The sequence below is a fragment of the Festucalex cinctus genome, chromosome 11 (genome assembly GCF_051991245.1).
Source record: "Festucalex cinctus isolate MCC-2025b chromosome 11, RoL_Fcin_1.0, whole genome shotgun sequence".
Lineage (NCBI taxonomy): Eukaryota > Metazoa > Chordata > Actinopteri > Syngnathiformes > Syngnathidae > Festucalex > Festucalex cinctus.
In genome coordinates this window covers 3515470-3537556 of record NC_135421.1, presented here as the reverse complement: position 1 = coordinate 3537556, position 22087 = coordinate 3515470, and the positions used below count along the sequence as shown (strand labels likewise).

General features: G+C 41.1%; 1 protein-coding gene across 3 annotated transcripts in view; it reads right to left on the bottom strand.

Annotated features, from left to right (window-relative positions):
* The window catches only part of ccdc93 (CCC complex scaffolding subunit CCDC93), a 198092-nt gene that overhangs the window by 125895 nt on the left and 50110 nt on the right, over positions 1-22087 (bottom strand). For all 3 annotated transcript variants that reach the window (XM_077535938.1, XM_077535939.1, XM_077535937.1), the window contains 2 exons: positions 13097-13210; positions 5489-5551 (listed from right to left, as the gene is read on the bottom strand). In XM_077535938.1, the coding sequence (XP_077392064.1) occupies positions 5489-5551; positions 13097-13210 (177 nt within the window). The remainder of the gene's footprint in view (positions 1-5488; positions 5552-13096; positions 13211-22087) is intronic.

Here is a 22087-nt window from a genome sequence, read left to right as displayed (position 1 = left end):
GCTAAGCTAACATTAGCATTAGCATGTTAACTTAGCATTAGCATTAGCATGCTAACGTAGCATTAGCATGCTAACGTAGCATTAGCATTAGCATGCTAACTTAGCATTAGCATGCTAACTTAGCATTAGCATGCTAACTTAGCATTAGCATGCTAACTTAGCATTAGCATGCTAACTTAGCATTAGCATGCTAACTTAACATTAGCATGCTAACTTAACATTAGCATGCTAACTTAGCATTAGCATTAGCATGCTAACTTAGCATTAGCATGCTAACTTAGCATTAGCATTAGCATGCTAACTTAGCATTAGCATTAGCATGCTAACTTAGCATTAGCATTAGCATGCTAACTTAGCATTAGCATGCTAACTTAGCATTAGCATGCTAACGTAGCATTAGCATACTAACCTAGCATTAGCGTTAGCATGCTAACTTAGCATTAGCATGACAAACTAGCATTAGCATGCTAACTTAGCATTAGCATACTAAGCTAACATTAGCATTAGCATGTTAAGCTAACATTAGCATGCTCAGCTAACATTAGCATGCTAACTTAGCACTGGCATTCTCACTTCCTGTTGAAATCAGGTCACTTCCTGCTGAAGTCGGGTCACTTCCTGTTGATATTAGGTCACTTCCTGTTGAAATCGGGTCACTTCCTGTTGATTTTAAGTCAGTTCTGGGTCACTTCCTGTTGAAATTAGGTCACTTCCTGTTCAAATTAAGTCACTTCCTGTTGATATCAGGTCATTTTTAGGTCATTTCCTACTGAAATTAAGTCACTTCCTGTTGAATTTAGGTCTGTCTGGGTCACTTCCTGTTGAAATTAGGTCTATCCCTGTCATACCTATTCAATTGGCCAAGATGGCCGCCACTAAGGGGCCAAGAATCCTGGGTGCACCTCAACAATTGGACAAGATGGCCGCCACTCTGTGTGTGCGCAGTGGTGCTGAAGTCCCTGGCCTAGCGAATCAATTGGCCAAGATGGCCGTCGCTCTGTGTGGGCAGTAGTGTGAGAATCCCTGGCCGAGCCAATCAATTGGCCAAGATGGCCGCCGCTCTGTATGGACAGTAGTGTGAGAATCCCTGGCCAAGCTAATCAATTGACCAAAATGGCCGCCGCTCCATGCGGGCAGAGGCCGAGAATAGTGGGTGCACCTCAACAATTGGCCAAGATGGCCGCCACTCTGTGTGGGCAGTAGTGTGAGAATCCCTGGCCTCGCCAATCAATTGGCCAAGATGGCGGCCACTCTGTATGGGCAGTAGTGTGAGAATCCCTGGCCTAGCCAATCAATTGGCCAAGATGGCCGCCGCTCTGTATGGACAGTCGTGTGAGAATCCCTGGCCAAGCTAATCAATTGACCAAAATGGCCGCCGCTCCATGCGGGCAGAAGCCGAGAATCCTGGGTGCACCTCAACAATTGGCCAAGATGGCCGCCACTCTGTGTGGGCAGTAGTGTGAGAATCCCTGGCCAAGCCAATCAATTGGCCAAGATGGCCGCCGCTCTGTATGGACAGTAGTGTGAGAATCCCTGGCCAAGCTAATCAATTGGCCAAGATGGCCGCCGCTCTGTATGGGAAGTAGTGTGAGAATCCCTGGCCAAGATGGCCGCCGCTCTGTATGGACAGTTGTGTGAGAATCCCTGGCCAAGATGGCCGCCACTGTGTGTGGGCGGTGGTGGGGAAATTCCAGGCGTAGATGACAACAAGCAGCTCTGATTGGCTGAGGCAGTTGCTGTGCAGAAGTGAGAGAGTGGGCAGAATAGCTCAAAAAGCACCATTTAAATAGCAGTTCATTACATTACATTTCATAAACAAAAATATAATATTGTGCTTAGATTTTTTTTAATTAAACGAAAAATGGGAATGATCTGAAGAGTTTAAAATTTGAATGGTTTTAATTGATCAAGAAATGTGGAAGTTAAGCCATAATCAATAAACTGAAAATAGGTTACTGTCACTTTAACAAATATGCGCATTCACGCACACACATTTCGTAATTACCAGGTGGGCGAACATTTTGCTTCAATTGAGTTCTATGAGAAAGCGCACACCTCGAACAAAAGGCTCTCACGACTCAACGGTTTAAGATACAGATTTCAGAAATGCCCCGTTAGAACGGCAAGGCTTTGGGGAACGCAAGCATGTTCTCATTTTTTAAATCGGATAAAAAATGACCAAATTAGAGCAGGTTGAAAACGTGTGACTTTAAAAAAAATTACAAAAAAAGGCGGCGAAAATAACATGGGGCTCAATGGGCGAAAAAGTGCGACTTCCACTCGCTTCAAGTCAAATAAAAGGTACTAAATGACACCTTTGCCGCACAAAAGTGGGTTTGTCAGAAAGAAGACCCTTGTGACTACAAAATATCCAAATTTGATGTTTACTGAGCAAATATTGTGGCCACGGTGACGAGTTGAAGTGAAATTTTTCGAAAGAATTTTTTTTGTCTCTCCACTCTAGCGCTGATTGCTCCACTCTAGCAAACGCAATACACACTAATGTAAAAAGCCTTTTTTTCTTCATTTCACACCCTGTCTTTGAACCCGCACAGGAGGGAGCGCTTACATTTCTTAAAAAAAATTTCGACACAGAGCTAAAGATGGGAAAAATTGCAACAAAATGAGCTAAAAATCGTCTCGGTCGGCTTTGCGGGCAGCAGTCACATAATAATATGTGACTGCTCCGCAGCAGTAGCTTCGCTACTGCTTTGCGGGCAGCAGTCACATAATAATGTAACATATTAGTATCCAGAAAAAAGCGTTTATTATGTGACTGCTGTCACATATTAGTTATGTGACTGCTGCCCGCAAAGCAGTAGCGAAGCTACTGCTGCGGAGCAGTCACATATTAGTATCCAGAAAAACGGCGTTTCTTATTATTTTTCTTTATTATCCGGAATTTTTCAGAAAAAATGCGGGCCGTACCGTTGAACGTACCGGCACAAATGAGGTATCAAAAGATGCGTCTCGATCTGACTCGGCGGGGAACCATTTTTTTTTCGGAATTTCGAGTTACCATGGCGACGCAATTTCCCCAAAACCCCGCCAAAAAATCCCATAGGAATGAATGGAGAAGGGGGAAAAACATCGACAAATTTAACACCTTTTTCGAAGCTACGCTACGCGCACATACATTGACCGACCGAGACGATTTTTAGCTCATTTTGTTGCAATTTTTCCCATCTTTAGCTCTGTGTCGAAATTTTTTTTAAGAAATGTAAGCGCTCCCTCCTGTGCGGGTTCAAAGACAGGGTGTGAAATGAAGAAAAAAAGGCTTTTTACATTAGTGTGTATTGCGTTTGCTAGAGTGGAGCAATCAGCGCTAGAGTGGAGAGACAAAAAAAAATATTTCTAAAAATTTCACTTCAACTCGTCACCGTGGCCACAATATTTGCTCAGTAAACATCAAATTTGGATATTTTGTAGTCACAAGGGTCTTCTTTCTGACAAACCCACTTTTGTGCGGCAAAGGTGTCATTTAGTACCTTTTATTTGACTTGAAGCGAGGGGAAGTCGCACTTTTTCGCCCATTGAGCCCCATGTTATTTTCGCCGCCTTTTTTTGTAATTTTTTTAAAAGTCACACGTTTTCAACCTGCTCTAATTTGGTCATTTTTTTATCCGATTTAAAAAATGAGAACATGCTTGTTCCCCAAAGCCTTGCCGTTCTAACGGGGCATTTCTGAAATCTGTATCTTAAACCGTTGAGTCGCGAGAGCCTTTTGTTCGAGGTGTGCGCTTTCTCATAGAACTCAATTGAAGCAAAATGTTCGCCCACCTGGTAATTACGAAATGTGTGTGCGTGAATGCGCATATTTGTTAAAGTGACAGTAACCCATTTTCAGTTTATTGATTATGGCTTAACTTCCACATTTCTTGATCAATTAAAACCATTGAATTTTAAACTCTTCAGATCATTCCCTATTTTCGCTTAATAAAAAAAAAAAATCAAAGCACAATATTATATATTTGTTTATGAAATGTAATGTAATGAACTGCTATTTAAATGGTGCTTTTTGAGCTATTCTGCCCACTCTCTCACTTCTGCACAGCAACTGCCTCAGCCAATCAGAGCTGCTTGTTGTCATCTACGCCTGGAATTTCCCCACCACCGCCCACACACAGTGGCGGCCATCTTGTCCAATTGTTGAGGTGCACCCAGGATTCTCGGCCCCTGAGTGGCGGCCATCTTGGCCAATTGATTAGGTATGACAGGGATAGACCTAATTTCAACAGGACGTGACCCAGACAGACCTAAATTCAACAGGAAGTGACATAATTTCAGCAGAAAATGACCTAAAAATGACCTGATATCAACAGGAAGTGACTTAATTTGAACCGGAAGTGACCTAATTTCAATAGGAAGTGACCCAGAGCTGACCTAAAATCAACAGGAAGTGACCCATTTTCAACAGGAAGTGACCTGATTTCAACAGGAAGTGACCTGAAATCAACAGGAAGTAAGCATGCTAGTGCTAAGTTACCATATTAATGTTAGCTTAGGATGCTAATGCTAGGTTAGCATGTTAATGCTAATGCTAAGTTAGCATGCTAATGTTAGCTGAGCATGCTAATGCTAAGTTAGCATGCTAATGTTAAGATAGCATGCTAATGTTAGCTTAGCATGCTAATACTAATGTTAGCTTAGCATGCTAATGTTAAGTTAGCATGCTAATGATATTGCTAAGTTAGCATGCTATTGCTAATGCTAAGTTAGCATGCTAATGCTAAGTGAGCATGCTAATGCTAAGTTAGCATGCTAATGCTAAGTTAGCATGCTAATGCTAATGCTAAGTTAGCATTTTAATGCTAATGCTAAGTTAGCAGACTAATGTTAATGCTAATTTAGCATGCTAATGCTAATGCTAAGTTAGTATGCTAATGCTAATGCTAAGTTAGCATGCTAATGCTAATGCTAAGTTAGCATGCTAATGTTAAGGCTAAGTTAGCATGCTAATGCTAAGTTAGCATGCTAATGCTAATGCTAAGTTAGCATGCTAATGCTAAGGCTTGGTTAGCATGCTAATGCTAAGTTAGCATGCTAATGTTAAGTTAGCATGCTAATGCTAATGTTAGCTGAGCATGCTAATGACAATGCTAAGTTAGCACGCTAATACGAAGTTAGCACGCTAATGCTAATGTTAGCTTAGCATGCTAACCCAGAACGGACCAGTGCATTCGGCTTTCCACCTTGCAAGAGTCAGCAGTCACTTCCAAAATTTCCGCGGGAATTTTTCTCGTTAAAATATGTTATCTAAAAATGAAAAACAATTGGTTGTTCATTATTCAGTGAATTTTTAAGTGTTTTGTTCCTCTTCTTGATTCAGTCAAACCAAGTAAAAATGTATACCTTTTTCTATTTTATCCGAATACTCAATTATTCGATAGCATTTTCAGTAGGATCTCCAACTACCAAAATATTCGATAACTGCAGATAATTGTGTATGTTAGGTGAACATTTTTCCGTAAGTGGTTGATTGTCTTACCTCAATCAGCTCATTCTTGGCCTGCTTGCAATCTTTCTTAACGTCGGTATGCTTTGCTTGTAGCTAAGAAGAGAAAGATGAGAGCTGTTAGTCCACATAATCAGGCACATCACATCACATCACAAATAACAAACTCAAGTGCCAAAAAGTTGGGACGTTGTAACAAATTTTAAACAGAAAATATCCATTCATCCATTTTCAACCACTTATTCGCGGTCGGTTCGCGGGGGCAGCAGCTTTAGCTGGGAAGCCCAGACCTCCCCAGCCACTTCATGCAGCTCCTCCGGCGGGATCCCAAGGTATTCCCAGGCCAGCTGAGAGACAATTTGGCCTTTTCCATCGTGCCCGCACCACACCACACCACACCACACCTCACGCAACCACACCAGACAGCAAACGTCGGTTTTCCATTACAACTGGCGCATGGCGAGAAGGGGGCAGCAACATTTGAACTGTCCACGCCAAGCTTGCACTCCGCATTGCGTGCGGATCTGAGATAACATTTCCCGAGTGGCAAGTCGCGCCAACATTGAACCATATTTACAATTTAATATAGACCACCATGGATGAAATATTGCGATTCACAACCGGCTCACGAAGACAGCTATTTCTGCCGCTGGAGCTCTCATTCAAGTGAATAGGAACACACGGCAGCCTCACGATGTTTTTTTTTAAACCACAAACATTATGAATCCATCCACAAGTACCTTTTAAATCATAAATATAGTTAAGCGTTGCTGTAAAACATTATTATATTTATTGAATATACTGTATTTTTATGACTTTGGCGAAGACCGACGGGCGCTTCTGCATCTCTCGCTTAAAACAAGGAAATGCGGCAGCGGCGTTGCTGTCGGACAATCAGACGACAGGTGACGTCACCTCCCCCGCTAGTCCCCCGACGACCGGCGCTGCAGAACCGCTGTCGAAAGAGTTCTAAACAGCGGTTACAACGGAACGGCTTGGCCAGGAAAAAGTCCCGTGTGGACACTAACATCCGGGGACAAAAATTGCCGCTTCGGTGTGGAACCGGTACGGTGGAAAAGCGCCTTTAGAGGAGATCGAGCCTTTGCTGTTGCAGGTTCCTCCCTTTGGAACAACCTTCCACTAAATATTAGGCAATCCCCCTCTTTAACCTCTATTAAAACACGTCTTAAAACACATATTTATTCTTTGGCTTTTGGCCAAAGTGCCTATAGTCTCCTGGGTCGTCCCGGGCCTCCTCTGAACATACCCGGCAAGAGCTTCACCTTTCTGCTTCGCTCCTTCTGCACCACAACGGACCAAACAGAGTCTGCATCACTGCAGACGCTGCACCGATCTGCCCCCAAGATACTTGAACTCCTTCACTTGGGGTAGGATCTCATCCTCGACCCAGAGAATGCATTCCACCCTTTTCCGACTGAAGACAATGGTCTCGGATTTGGAGGTGCTGATCTTAATCCCCACCGCTTCACACACGGCTGTGAAATGCTCCAGTGAGAGTTGGAGATCGCAGCCAGAAAAAGCCAACAGCATCACATCATCTTCAAAAAGCATAGATACAATGCTGAGCCCACCAAACCAGACTCCCTCAATGCCCCGGCTGCAACTACAAATTCTGTCCATGAAGGTTTGAACAGAATTGGTGACAAAGGGCAACCTTGGCAGAGTGCAACTCTCACTGGAAACAAATCTGACTTACTGCCGGCAATGCAGACTTAGACTGACAACGGTCGTAAAGAGGCCAAATAGCACGTATCAGGGGGCTCTGTAATAGGGGTGGGACAAAAAACCGATTCGACCGAACCATCGGTCGTCAAGGGGAGCTAAACGACCGTATCGGTAGCAGACTTGTCAACCGATACAAAATCCGCCGGGAATCCTTAGATACATTGCTTGTAAAGCTGTGGACCGGATATCGCGTTGCTGTGAATCGGTTGCGAGTGAGGCTTTATGGTTTTCATAACAATAGCAAGAGTTCTGCGCCGTGCTCTACTTGTTTTGTTTACATTTCAGTCGCATCACTATTCAAGCTACTTCCGTGTTTACAGAGAGCTAGCAAAGTAGCGCTCAGAGACGCTTCATTCCCCGGATGTTGTAAACATAATGCAAAGATGTTACGCACCTTGGGGAGGAGCCTACCGTTAACGCCGTGCTCGCGACACGGCGCGCGCGCGCACAACGAGTGACAACATGCAACAGTTAGCAGAAGCTAACCCATTGCTATCGAGTCCTCTCGGTGCACTTGTATGTCCCGGGCCGGCGTTGGTACTGCGCGCGAGCCAAAAAGAATAACTCCCGTGACGATCCAATGCATGGATTCAAACGAAACAGGTATGTCCCACAGCCAACACACCAGCTATGCTAAAAGCACACTGCAAGTATCTCATTTCTCAGTTTGTGGCTCCCTGTCAATGTATACAACTCGCATGAGCAGCAGATAGGAGAACTGAGACGTGCCCGTGATTACGTCATCAAACGCAAAATGAACGACAGCCCAAAAAAACAAAACATAAACAGTAGTGATTCTGTGGTCATCATCTTGTCTCAGATAAAAAAAAACAAAAAAAACAAAAAGATGTCATACATTAACCAAAAATGAATATGATGGCAAAAGAAAAACAAATATTGTTAAAAACAAAAATTGTTGATAAAAAGGGAAGGGCACTTTTGGAAATATTTTTGGATATATTAAGTGGTTAAAATGTGTTTGATAGATTTATTGTTCCATAAGGTGGCTTCATATTTCTTTTGGCTGGACGGTAGGTTTATTTCATGTCTTAAATTTATGTTTCTGAAATACTTCACAATGTGCACATATTCTGTTTAATTGTGTTGGTGTCTTTTTAAAGGTTAAATATTTATATTTCAAATTGAATTATCAGCCTTTTTTTTTTTTCCTGATCCTTATTTTGAATAAAAAAAAAATAAAAAAAATTAAAAACAATTATAACTCTCAATAACGACTAATAAATATTTAAACTGATACATTTTTCAGTCATATCGCCCAGCCCTTTGTTGCGGTCCATTTAAATAATTGATTCAATATATAAAAATATAGAAGACATTATTTTTTATTTTTTTTTATTTTTTTTAACACATTTGTAGATACTGTAAAAATTTGGGGTGTTTTAAGACTAATGTTTACAAGAAACAAATGTCACTATAAGTTTTGAATATTGAAATGAATCGTATCGAATCGAAAATCGTATCGTTCCCAAACTTAATCGAACCGCATCGAACCGTTCTGTTCTGAAAGATAATCGTTTTTCAATCGAATCGCAACCTGTGTATCGAGATACATATCGAATCGGCCTCATGTCAGAGATTCCCACCCCTACTCTGTAACCCGTACTGCCGAAGCACCCCCCACAGGACTCCCCAAGGGACACAAAACACATGTAGACTGGTTGGGCAAACTCTCACGCCCACTCGAGGACCGTGCTGAGGCGTTTGTCCGCTGTTCCCACGGCCGGGACGAAAATCACACTGCTTCTCCTGTATCCATTATTGGGAGTAGCAGGGACTGGCTGATTAAAGGAGTCGCATCAACAGTCAGTCATGTGGATGGACAACATGCTAACTGTTACGGGCAGCCGGCGCTAATACGTATAGTGCGTGTGGAACAAGGTAATGGTTAACCAATTTTCAGCTCTTTCAGCTCTGAAGCACCCTCGATTTCTCAGGATCGATATATTCTACTCCTTTCTCAAGTCAGGCAAGAAGTGTCATGACACTAACCCCGGGTTTACACCGGATGCGGTTGCGGTGCGGTTGCGGTGCGTTCCGGCGACGCAAGCAATTAGATTACATTCATTCGAATGGTGCAGTTTACACCGCTTGCGTGTGCGTTGCGTGTCGACTGCGTCTCAGCTGCGGCGTGCCGCAGCCCTTCCGCAAGGATAGACCTATTTTCTATTTTTGCCGGACGCCGCAGCGGTAGGCCTCCAGCAAATGGCAAGCTAGCACAAAACACATCGAGCGGGACAGGAAGAACGACGCAGTTTCAAAATAAATTTCCGGTTACCTTTCAAGATAAAACACTCGCCAGCTCCTATTTCGCAAGCATGCTAGCAAAACGTGATGTGGGCGTAGACGGGCCTGGAGTTAACGTGCGAGGTGCTCATTCATGGTTTAGACACCAGCGAACATGGACGAGGAGAGGTTTATATTGGAGGTAGAAAGCCACAAAATAATAAAAGTCCACCTCTCTTTCTGCTTCTCTGTTGAGCACAGACTTTCTGTGTGTTTGTCGTTGTTTTTAATGCCACATGATCGCGCGCGGTCACGCGAGACATGGCGGGAAGTGGTCGGCGACGGAGCTGCCGGACCGCAGCTGTGCGGAGCCGGTGTGGATTGGCCAAAAAATTGACGCGTCCGGAGCACGCAGTCAAGACGCACCGCACCGCACACGCAACCGGTGTAAACCCAGGGTTATACATGGGTCAATTCCATTTAATGTCATAAAGGTTATACCACATAAACTGGGACGGTTTTTGATAATCCAGGGCACTCTTCTGTCTGAATGCCTTATTCTAGTCAACATTTATGCACCAAATTACGACGATCCAAATTCCTTACTTTGTCAACATTAAATGGGCATTACATTATTGCAGGTGACTTTAATTGTACGCCAGATCCCAGTAAAGATAGACCAACACACGTGGATACTTCCCATCAATGTTCGCTCTAGTTTTCCACGTGTCTGTGCATTCGTACAAACTTTTTGAGCATTCCTTGGACAACGATGAGCAACTTCCACGGACTTGTATATGAATGGACTCACCATAACGAGAAGTGAAGCCACCGGCAGCCATCTTACGTTGCCGCCCACTACGCCCAACAAACTTGAAAATACTGATTTTCCTGCAGCGTTTTCATGTTATTTACTGCCTCGACGGTGAAATTGCCACCGTGTGCGGCGTATTGTTGTTTCAATAAGCCTGCAAGAAGTGCTACATGCACATATCATTGGTTAGAATGCATTTAGAAAATTTCTCTTATAAGCTATATCTGTGAGTGCCACTCAAAGATTTGTCCGCATCATGTTGTCAGAACAATGAAATTCAAGAAAAAAGCCCAGCAGGACAAAATTGGCTGTGAAATGTAAACCATATACAGTAGCTAAGCCCTTGGCAACATCAAACATGCACATGCCGACCAAACCAGTACCACACCTGAGATCATAAATTACATGATGTATGTATGTTACAAAAATATCAAATAACTTATATATCAAATTTGTGACACGATTAGAATCAGCCCTAAGTTTACTTGTTTTTAATCACACGGGTCATTTTAAGCATAGGCTAATTGAGTCTCAAACTATTTATACAAACATGGGCAACTTTATTTTGTTTTCATGTCTTCAATGTTTTTTTTTGTGCAACCTTAGAATGTTTTAATTGTTCCCACTGGATGCAAATGTACCTGCAATGCATTAGTAGCAAAACAACCAAAGTTACATAATGGAAAACATGTTATTTATTAAAACATTAGCATTTCTGACACGCATGAAGAGCATCATTTAAGGGGCTCGTAAGTCGGAAACTACACCCATATTTGGGCTTCCCGACTGTGGCGCCTGCAGTCTCGTCAGTGCTGAGTGTGTTTATGTAATCATACTAGAATAGAAAAACTAAGTGTGCACGCAAACTGCTATTGAAACTTTAAGGGAAGTGGGAATGGTGTCCTGTTGTGTGCGTGGTATACGTGCCATCCGGCGTCACTGTAGCCTTGTGTTGCCCATGCATTTTGGATAGAGCCGCTCCATCCCACAGGCACATGGGTGTTCCCCATGCACGCATAACTCCCAGGTACATGCTCCAAAAAATCCCATACTTGAAATGTATATTTATAGTCAAGGCCTGAAGGTATCTCTTTGACAAAATTCAGTTATAAATACAGAGCCACCTAGTCCTTGAGGCATAAAAAAAAAAAAATGCCTCACTTATTGTATTTTTACAAAAATTGTAAACTCATTGTAAGTGTGATAACTAAGTCATTGATGAATATTCTTTTACTTTCCACCACTCAATATGTTCACTGGCATCAGACAGATCCAAACATATGTACTTTTTTAATTTAGTTTCATTTTTTTTGATCGCCTCTATGGACAATAAAAGCAACATCGTGCAAGGAGTACGAGCGATGATGTGTATATGCACTTTTACAAAAAATACCAATCAGGGCAACTCATTGCCTAAAAATAAAAAAAAGACGCTGATTTTTGCAGATCTTAACAATCACCAAAACCCATTGAGCTTGACACACTCATCTCACCTGGCAAAAAAAAAAAAAAAAATAAATAAATAAAAATCCACATGTAATGGTTTATCATGCCATTTTCAAAGAAATTCTGCTTCCAATGTGCCAGTACCCCAACGTGCAAGTACCCCAACGTGGCCCGGGCTGCGAGGGCCCTTTATAGCTGCAAGCAGCTTTAGTTTAGTTTTGTTTTTTTTAAACAATCCTTTGAAAATGTCCAAGGTAAACATCATAGTGAGCGATCGCCCGAATGGTAAAACATTTTTTCTGGGTGATTCTTTTCAATAAATTACAAAACTTGACGGAAACTTCAGGTACGGCGAGGGATCTTTTTCCAAAAAAGGCCTGTCTCGTCGCAATTAAAAACTTACTGTCCATCAATCACCAATTGTTTTAATTTTTGCACAAATTAATTTGCTGTTAGTTAATATTTACGTAAAACTATCTAAACACCTCATGGCCCGAGGGGCGAATGACGAGGACGCTACATAGACACATTCTATTTTATATCTATGGTCAAATACTCTTAGCCAATGGGATACCATGTAGAGACAATCTATTATGTATCTATGGTCAAATACGGTACAGGTCCCTTTTAGCCAATGGGATGCCAGGAAGATGCCAGTAATAGCCAATGGCAGAGCAGCTGTAAGTATGTTGCGTTCAGGAAACTTTGGGAGCTGCGAATAGCGGCCCCTACTGTAGTTTTACCTTTCGTCTCCTGAAACTTCTTTCGTAACTAGAGGCAATATTTTCCTGTTGAGTTTCGTAACTTGAAACTTCCGTATGAAGGGACGTTCGTAAGTAGAGGTACCACTGTATTAGGCTACCATGTCAATCATTTGTGATTGGAGGATCAAGGAAGCGGAGTTTGAACTTCGCGTAAATTTGCAACCGATTTCTGCCTTCCACCGCAGAGGGATACAATTATTCTTCAGTTTACAGCAGGTGTCACCAACTCTGGTTCTCAAAGGCCCCTATCCTGCATTTTTCAGATGTTTCCCTCCTTCAACACTCATTCAAATATCAGCTCATCAGCATCATCTGTCGAAACATGATAACGATCCTGATCATTTGAATCAGGTGTGTTGATGGAGGGACACATCTAAAACACAAAGTTAGTGACCTCAGATTTATAGCAATGTGTTATGCACGTTGCCAATAACAGTTATGCAGAGTGAGAAGCAGCAACATGGGTCCATCTGCTAGGCTATGCCAAGATCATTCGTACACCGAAAATACTAGTTAGTTTTCTCTGAAAATTCTAAGCTTAACTCAAATTGTTCGTGAGCAGGTACGTTCATAACTTGAGGTTCCACTGAAACTCCGAATGAGATAAATGTAAAGAGAAGTACTGACCTCGGCACACTGGTTAGTCATCTGCTGGATCTGTTTGTTCAGAGAGGCAACAGCTCTCACATGTTGGTGAAGCGGGCCATACCATTCAGAAAGGTCCTCTGATACCTCCAAATTCTGTAATAAACAGATGAAAGAATTCAACCACAAGGGGTTAGATCAGGGGTGTCAAACATATAAGGCCCGCGGGCCGGATCAGGCCCGCAAAGGGGTTTAATCCGGCCAGCGAGATGATTTTGTACAGTTAAAAAAAAAAAAAAAAAGTAATGTCGGACTAATTAATCAGTTGGCCACAATTAAAATATATAACTTCACAAGCAGTCCTCAGATGAGCATTTTTTAGACTGACAAACGTGTTAAATACGACACAAATTCAATTACTGGTAACACAAATAGAATTGAGAAGGATTAGCGTCCTTATAACGTCATTAACTGAGCTACACAATGCATTCTGGGAACAATATAAATATGCAAAACAGATCGATTTTAACACATCCAGGACTCTGTGTTGCTGCGTTCCATTTGCATTTGTATTATTTTTGGAACAATATGATTACAGTTGAGCTCCGTCATTTAGGGCTGGCAAGCAAATAGCGAAAATCTGCGTATAATTGACGCCAATCGTTTTTAAGTTGTATACTGTTATTTTACCGATGCGGCCCACTTGCTAATATATTTTCCTCCATGCAGCCCCTGAGCTAACATGAGTTTGACACCCCTGGGTTAGATAATACTAGTATAACATGCTGTCATGCTAATTTAATTTTCCTCCCTAATGTCCCTTAGTAACTTTCCTTGATACTATTAATATGCCAGTCTGTCAATTTCTGTCTGTCAGTCTAAACAACGCATACACTGTACAATACTGTTAATTGTATACAATGAATCACAACAAGATTCACTGTGTTTTACTCACTCCCCCATTCCCACATTTGATATAACCTTTTTTCAGCTCTGAGAGACAATTGTATGCAGTGGAGGGTACAATGAGTTACTTGAAAAGTGGAATTAACAGTGACTCAAGTTTAATTTTAATAATTGGCTATGAGACTTTTGCGTTTGGTACGCGCCATTAAAAAAAAAAAAAGAAAAAAGAAAAAAAAAAAAAAAAAAAAGTTATTCGGCCTACAAGAGCGGCTAGGAGAAATATGATCAGATCAAACGTGAGATGAAGACGTCCAGGAAGAGGGGAAGGCAAGAGAGAAGGCGCACTTTAAAGTCTTATATTTTCCCAAAAGTCAACGGTGCGCCTTGTGTGTGGACCGAGGTCCAAAATCTGACTGCCTGTGTATAAGGAGACACATTGCTTATATGCATGAATAGCGGACCCGATTGAGGACTGCATGAGAGTGCGAAAGAGTCATCTGAAAGAGTTAAATTGAAAAGTTAAATTAGAGAATGCTGCACACAAAACATGAAGAGGAAAATAAATTAAGAGCCAAGAATGAATAAACACTGCAAGTGCAAAAGTTGTGAAAATAGATAAGAAATAAATAAAGCCAGTATGTCATCAGCGCTTCTCCCTTCCCCTGATTGGTTGACAGAGTGGGGGACACGGGCCACCAATCAGGGAGGAGGCAGTCACACACAAAAAAACAAAAAAACAAAAAAAAACACAACATCCTGATCCGTAACAAGCATTTGTAGTCGATAAAATTAATTAAATTAACACTGGAAGCGAGAGAATATTTGATCTTTTTCTTTTTCTGTGTGTGTGTGTGTGGGGATCTATTTTGTTTCTGCTCTGGGAACGACAGTAATGTGAATGAGCGCAATTGGCGGAAGGATACATGAAAAGAAGGGGGAATGTGTTTTCTCCTCTGCGCCCCCGTCATATAGTATTTCAAAAAGTCAAGATTTTTTCCCCAGTTGTTGTCCCAGATCTTGAGATGATAAGTTTGAAGTCAATCAGACGAAAACTGTTGACAAAGGAGCAAAAAGTATGACCACAGTGAATGTGTACAGGGAGAACATGCAAACTCCACCCAGGAAGGCCGAGGCCTGGACTCGATCTTCCGTCCTCAGCACTGGGAGGTGGACGTGCTAACCAGTCATCCACCGTGCGGCCTAATTTTTATTACTTTTTTATTAATTACATTAGATTGTTTTCTATATAAACTGTTTGATAAATTAAATAAAATATGGATGGATTAAATTCAATATAAATTCAATAAATTTGTCATTTATTTTCTTTCAATTTGAAGGAAAATTACAACTATATGTGGATATACACTGTATCGTTACTGGGATATAATATGAATGTATATTGTAATTTTTGTCCATATCCAACAGCATAAGTTAGAGATAGACCGATAATCGGCCGGGCCGATAATCGGGGCCGATATTTGACATATTGGTACATATCGGTATCGGCCTGTTTTATTAATCTGACGGCCGATATAAGCGATCCATTTAAAACTCCGTCTTTTCGTTTCGAATGCAGCCCAGAGCGTCTCTGTCTGTTATGGAGTCCAACTCCAGCAACATAACGCCCATAGCAGCATTTGATTGGTTAGCCGTGCAAGAGCCAGAACCAATCAGTAGTGTATGCCATATATCACAGTAGCCGGTCACACACGCACCCACGGACACAACGCGAGACACATGCTTCGAAGGTAAGTTAAAAGAGAAGAGACTCCGCCGAACTTTTCACCATGATAAGCTAAACACATTGAATTAGGTTGTGTGTTAAATGCACTATATGAATGGAGCTGCATTGCCTTGCATTGAATCCCCGCTAGCTAACAGTGGTGTGTTCAGCTTTGCATGTAGGCTAACACCCAGTAGCTAATTCACTACTAACTACTCGGGGAGTAAATCACACACATTTTCACTTAATTAAGTCAATAATGTTTGTTAGAAAGGTTCCAAATATTAACAGTTGTCATTATTATATTGTCTAGTTCCATGTTAAGAGTAGAGTAACGTCATTATATTTACCTCTCGTGACGCACACATTGCATTCTGGGTCACGTCCACTACTTGTTGCATAGCGGTTATTATGCAGTTAGATGCCACAGTGACACTAAATAGCGTTTAGTTACTTTATAGTGTTTTTTTTGTCGCACTGGTTTGCCGTTGTGTGCCTTAAGCTTCGACGTAGATTTGATTGACAGCTCGTTGTGCACCTCGTTAAAGTCCGCTCCGTAACAAATTAAGTGTCTCAAACACCGTTTAACTACACGAACGTGTTCTCTTCCGTATGTTAGGCATTAGTAGAGAAGTGCACTAAAGTATAGTGTGCTTATTTGCTCGTTTTGTCTCTCTTTTCACGTCATGTCTGCCGTCAGTTGGGACATTATCCTCTCAATCGATGCCACTAATATGTAACATCTACAGCCGTAGTCGGCTGCAATTAATGTTCAGTGATGTAATTTCGTTACGTGCATCATACTTTGAATAATGAGCTCATGTTTGGTGTGTTGTATAACTTTCTCGTGTGTTAGTAACTATTCATGTGGACAGCTAAGATAGTGCTTGTTAATGTGAATTAGCAATGTTGCAGCCCAGTTATTATTTAGACAAGTAAATCTGTGCCATTAAGTGATACAGTACAGTACAGTAGTGAGAGAATAGTGTGCCCATATACACACACACGTGTCTATAAGTGTAAAACACATTAAACAGCAGAAACTGGCAGCGGTCCACCGCAACAATGTCTGTTTAACCAAGTTATTAGGGCCCGAGCAGCGACTGCTGCGAGGTCCCTATTGTTTTTGTAAAAATTATTATTATTATTATTATTATTAGGGCCCAAGCAGCGACCGCTGCGAGGTCCCTATTGTTTTTCGTTCGAATTATTATTATTATTATTATTATTATTATTATTATTATTATTATCCGTAAACGATCACGATTTTGGGAACCTAAACATTTACGAAAACTCACCAAACTTTGCACACTCCTCAGGCCCGGCGAAAAATTCGATATTATGAAGTCGTCATAACAGCGCGACTCTATAGCGCCCCCTAGCGTAGAAAAATAACAACCAAGCCCGGCACGTTTGAGCGAGAGCAACGAAAATTGGCAGGCACGTGTAGGACCCCGAGACGCACAAAAAAAGTCTATTGGGACCATGTAGCTAAAATGTACAGGAAGTGAGCTATGAATTTTTTAATGTCCAATTTTGGCCTATTTTGGCACATTCACTGTGGTCATGCTTTTTCCCCCTTTGACAACATTTTTTATCCAATTGACTTCAAACTTGGCATTTATCATCTCAAGACCTGAGAGAACAACTGGGCAAAACATTTTGCCTTTTCGAAATACTATATGACGGGGGCGGGGCATCAAATATTGCCTTTAAAATTTCATTTGTCCAGAAAGAGCAAATGCTTAATAACTCCCATGTTCAAGCTCCAAAAAATCTCAAACTTCTCAGGCAACGCAATAGTCACGGCCTGAAAACATCTATATGATAAAATTCAGTTATACATATAGCGCCACCTAGTGGTAACAATAAATGTCATACTTTACGTTTTTAGCTACTGCGCTGAGCTCGTTGAAGGGATCCAGTTGAAAATTGGTCAGAAAAGCCTTAAGATGTTGATCATGCCCCACACTGAATATTGTAACTTTTCGCCAAAGGGCGTGGCCGCTACGGTGACGCAAATTCTCAAGATTTTTCGTGACAATAAAAGCAGCATTAACTTGACCGAGATGATCCTATCTTCTCAAAATTTCACACATTTGATAGTCCAGCCTTAAAGACATCTACGAACTTCTATTTCATCTTACTGATAGCGCCACCTAGTGGCAATTTCTTTTCTTACGAATTGTCTTCTACGTTTTTCTCCAAACACGTTAACTGGACCTACCTCATATTTGCTCAGATGAGGGTTTCGGCCTTCATGATGTCACAACACGAAGTTTGTGAGTTTTCGCGAATCGCTGTGGGCGTGGCTAAGCACTGTTCGCCAAGAAAACAACGCCAGTTTTGAGGGTCTAAACATGCGCAGAAACTCATGAAACTTGGCACACACATCTGGCCTGGTAAAATTAACAATATTTTATTGTTGATTGTGCTATTTTTACAAAAATGACTTAATAGCGCCCCCTAGGAATATTTAATGAAGCAGCCCCGGTTGTACGTTTAAGCAAGATCTCCGAAAATTTTTAGGTGCATGAGGGAGCCAATGACCTACAAAAAAAAGTCTCTTGGACCCATATGCTAAAATGAACAGGAAGTGAGCTACGAATTTTTGAATGTCCCATTTTTGACGATTTTTGCACATTTACAGGGGGCATACTTTTGCCCACTTCTCCTACACGTTTCATCCGACTGACTTCAGACTTGACCTGGACCATGTCAAGACCTGAGCCAACGACAGGCGGAAAAATCTTGACTTTTCGGAATACTATATGATGAGAGCGGGGCATCAAAATTTTTGTTTCGCAATGTAAATGGATATGCTTAATAACTCCCCGGTACATACTCCAAAAAATCCCAAACTTGACATGTATGTTTATCGTCAAGGCCTGAAGGTCTCTATGACAACATTCAGTTATATATGCAGCGCCACCTAGCCCTTGAGGCATGAAAAAAAAATACCCCACTTACGGTATTTTTACAAAAATTGTAAACTCATTCTCAGTGTGATAAATAAGTCATTTATGAATATTCTTTTACTTTCCACCACTCAAAATGTTCACTGGCATCAGACCGATCCAAACATATGTATTTTTTATTTAGTTTTATTTATTTTTGATAGTCTCTATGGACGTTAAAAAAAGCATCGTGAATGAAGGATATGCTTAACTAGAGCTGCGAGCAGCTATAAAGGGCCCTCGCAGCCCGGGCCACGTTGGGGTACTTGCACGTTGAGGAACTTGCACATTGGGGTACTGGCACATTGGAAGCAGAATTTCTTTGAAAATGGCATGATAAACATGTGGATTTTTTATTTTTTTTGCCAGGTGTGATGAGTGTGTCAAGCTCAATGGGTTTTGGTGATTGTTAAGATCTGCAAAAATCAGCGTCTTATTTTTTATTTTTAGGCAATGAGTTGCCCTGATTGGTATTTTTCGTAAAAGTATATATACACACATCATCGCTCGTACTCATTGCACAATGTTGCTTTTATTGTCCACAGAGGCGATCAAAAAATAAATAAAACTAAATAAAAAATACGTATGTTTGGATCGGTCTGATACCAGTGAACATATTGAGTGGTGGAAAGTAAAAGAATATTCATAAATGACTTAGTTATCACACTTACAATGAGTTTACAATTTTTGCAAAAATACCGTAAGTGAGGCATTTTTTTTTTTTTGCCTCAAGGACGAGGTGGCGCTGCATTTATAACTGAATTTTGTCATAGAGATACCTTCAGGCCTTGACTATAAATATACATTTCAAGTATGGGATTTTTTGGAGCATGTACCTGGGAGTTATTAAGCATAGCCTTCATTCACGATATTGCTTTTAATGTCCATAGAGGCTATCAAAAATACATAAAACTAAATAACAAAAATATGTATGTTTGGTTAGGTCTGATGCCAGTGAATATTTTGAGTGATGGAAAGTAAAAGAATATTCCTAAATGACTTAGTTATCACACTTAGAATGAGTTTACATTTTTTGTACAAAATCCCGTAAGTGGAGTATTTTTTTTTCATGCCTCAAGGGCTAGGTGGCGCTGCATATATAACTGAATGTTGTCATAGAGATACCTTCAGGCCTTGACGATAAACATACATGTCAAGTTTGGGATTTTTTGGAGCATGTATCGGGGAGTTATTAAGCATATCCTTTTTCAGTGCGAAACACAAATTTTGATGCCCCGCCCTCATCATATAGTATTTCCAAAAGTCAAGATTTTTCCGTCTGTTGTTGGCTCAGGTCTTGGCATGGTCCAGGTCAAGTCATAAGTCAGTCGGATAAAACGTGTAGGAGAAGTGGGCAAAAGTATGCCCCCTGAAAATGTGCAAAAATCGTCAAAAATGGGACATTCAAAAATTCGTAGCTCACTTCCTGTTCATTTTAGCATATGGGTCCAAGAGACTTTTTTGTAGGTCTTTGGCTCCCTCATACACCTAAAAATCTTCGTAGATCTTGCTTAAACGTACAATCGGGGCTGCTTCGTTAAAAATTTCTAGGGGGCGCTATTGAGTCATTTTTGTAAAAATAGGACAATACATGATAAAATATTGCTCATTTTGCCAGGCCAGATGTGTGTGCCAAGTTTCATGAGTTTCTGCGCATGTTTAGACGCTCAAAACTGGCGTTTTCTTGGCGAACAGTGCTTAGCCACGCCCACAGCGATTCGTGAAAACTCACAAACTTCGTGTTGTGACATCATGAAGGCCGAAACCCTCATCTGAGCAAATATGAGGTTGGTCCAGTTAACGTGTTTGGAGAAAAATGTACAAGAAAATTCGTAAGAAAAAAAATTGCCACTAGGTGGCGCTATCAGTAAGATGAAATATAAGTTCGTAGATGTCTTTAGGGCTGGACTCTCATCAAATGTGTGAAATTTTGAGAAGATAGGATCATCTCGGTCAAGTTCATGCAGCTTTTATTGTCACGAAAAATCTTCAGACTTTGCGGCACCGTAGCGGCCACGCCCTTTGGCGAAAAGTTACAATATTCGGTGTGGGGCATGATCAACATCTTAAGGCTTTTCTGACCAACTTTCAACTGGATCCCTTCAACGAGCTCAGCGCAGTAGCTAAAAACGTAAAGTATGACATTTATTGTCACCACTAGGTGGCGCTATATGTATAACTGAATTTTATCATATAGATGTTTTCAGGCCTTGACTATTACGTTGCCTGAGAAGTTTTTGATTTTTTGGAGCTTGAACATGGGAGTTATTAAGCATTTGCTCTTTCTGGACAAATGAAATTTTAAAGACAATATTTGATGCCCCGCCCCCATCATATAGTATTTCGAAAAGGCAAGACTTTTTGCCCAGTTGTTCTCCCAGGTCTTGAGATGATAAATGCCAAGTTTGATGTGAATTGGATGAAAAATGTTTGCAGAGGGGGGAAAAGCATGACCACAGTGAATGTGCCAAAATAGGCAAAAATTGGACATAAAAAAATTCATAGCTCATTTCCTGTACATTTTAGCTACATGGTCCCAATAGACTTTTTTGTGCGTCTCGGGGTGCTACACGTGCCTGCCAAATTTCGTTGCTCTAGCTCAAACGTGCCAGGCTTGGTTTTTATTTTTCTACGCTAGGGGGCGCTATAGAGTCGCGTTGTTATGACTACTTCATAGTCTGAGGAGGGCCTGAGGAGTGTGCAAAGTTTGGTGAGTTTTCGTGAATGTTTAGGTACACAAAATCGTGATCGTTTGCGGAGAATAAAGAAGAAGAAGAAGAAGAAGAAGAATAACTAGAGCTGCGAGCAGCTATAAAGGGCCCTCGCAGCCCGGGCCACGTTGGGGTCCTTGCACGTTGTGGTACTTGCATGTTGGGGTACTGGCACATTGGGGTACTGGCATATTAGAAGCAAAATTTCTTTGAAAATGGCATAATAAACGTTTACATGTAGAATATTTTTTTGCCAGTGTGTGTGTCAAGCTCAACGGGTTTTGGTGATTGTTAAGACCTGCAAAAATCAGCGTCCTTTTTTATTTTTAGGCAATGAGTTGCCCTGATTGGTATTTTTTTGTAAAAGTGTATATACACATCATCGCTCGTTGTACTCATTGCACAATGTTACTTTTATTGTCCAAAGGGGCAATCAAAAATGAATAAAACAAAATGGAAACGTACATACGTTTGGATCGGTGTCAAGCCAGTGAACAATTTGAGTGGTGGAAACTAAAAGAATATTCATAAATGACTTAGTTATCACACTTAGAATGAGTGTACATTTTTTGTACAAAATACCGTATGTGGGGTATTTTAATTTTTTTTTATATAGGCCTCAAGGGCTAGGTGGCGCTGTATTTATAACTGAATGTTGTCATAGAAATACCTTCAGGCCTTGATTATAAGCATACATGTCAAGTGTGGGATTTTTTTTGGAGCATGTACCGTGGCG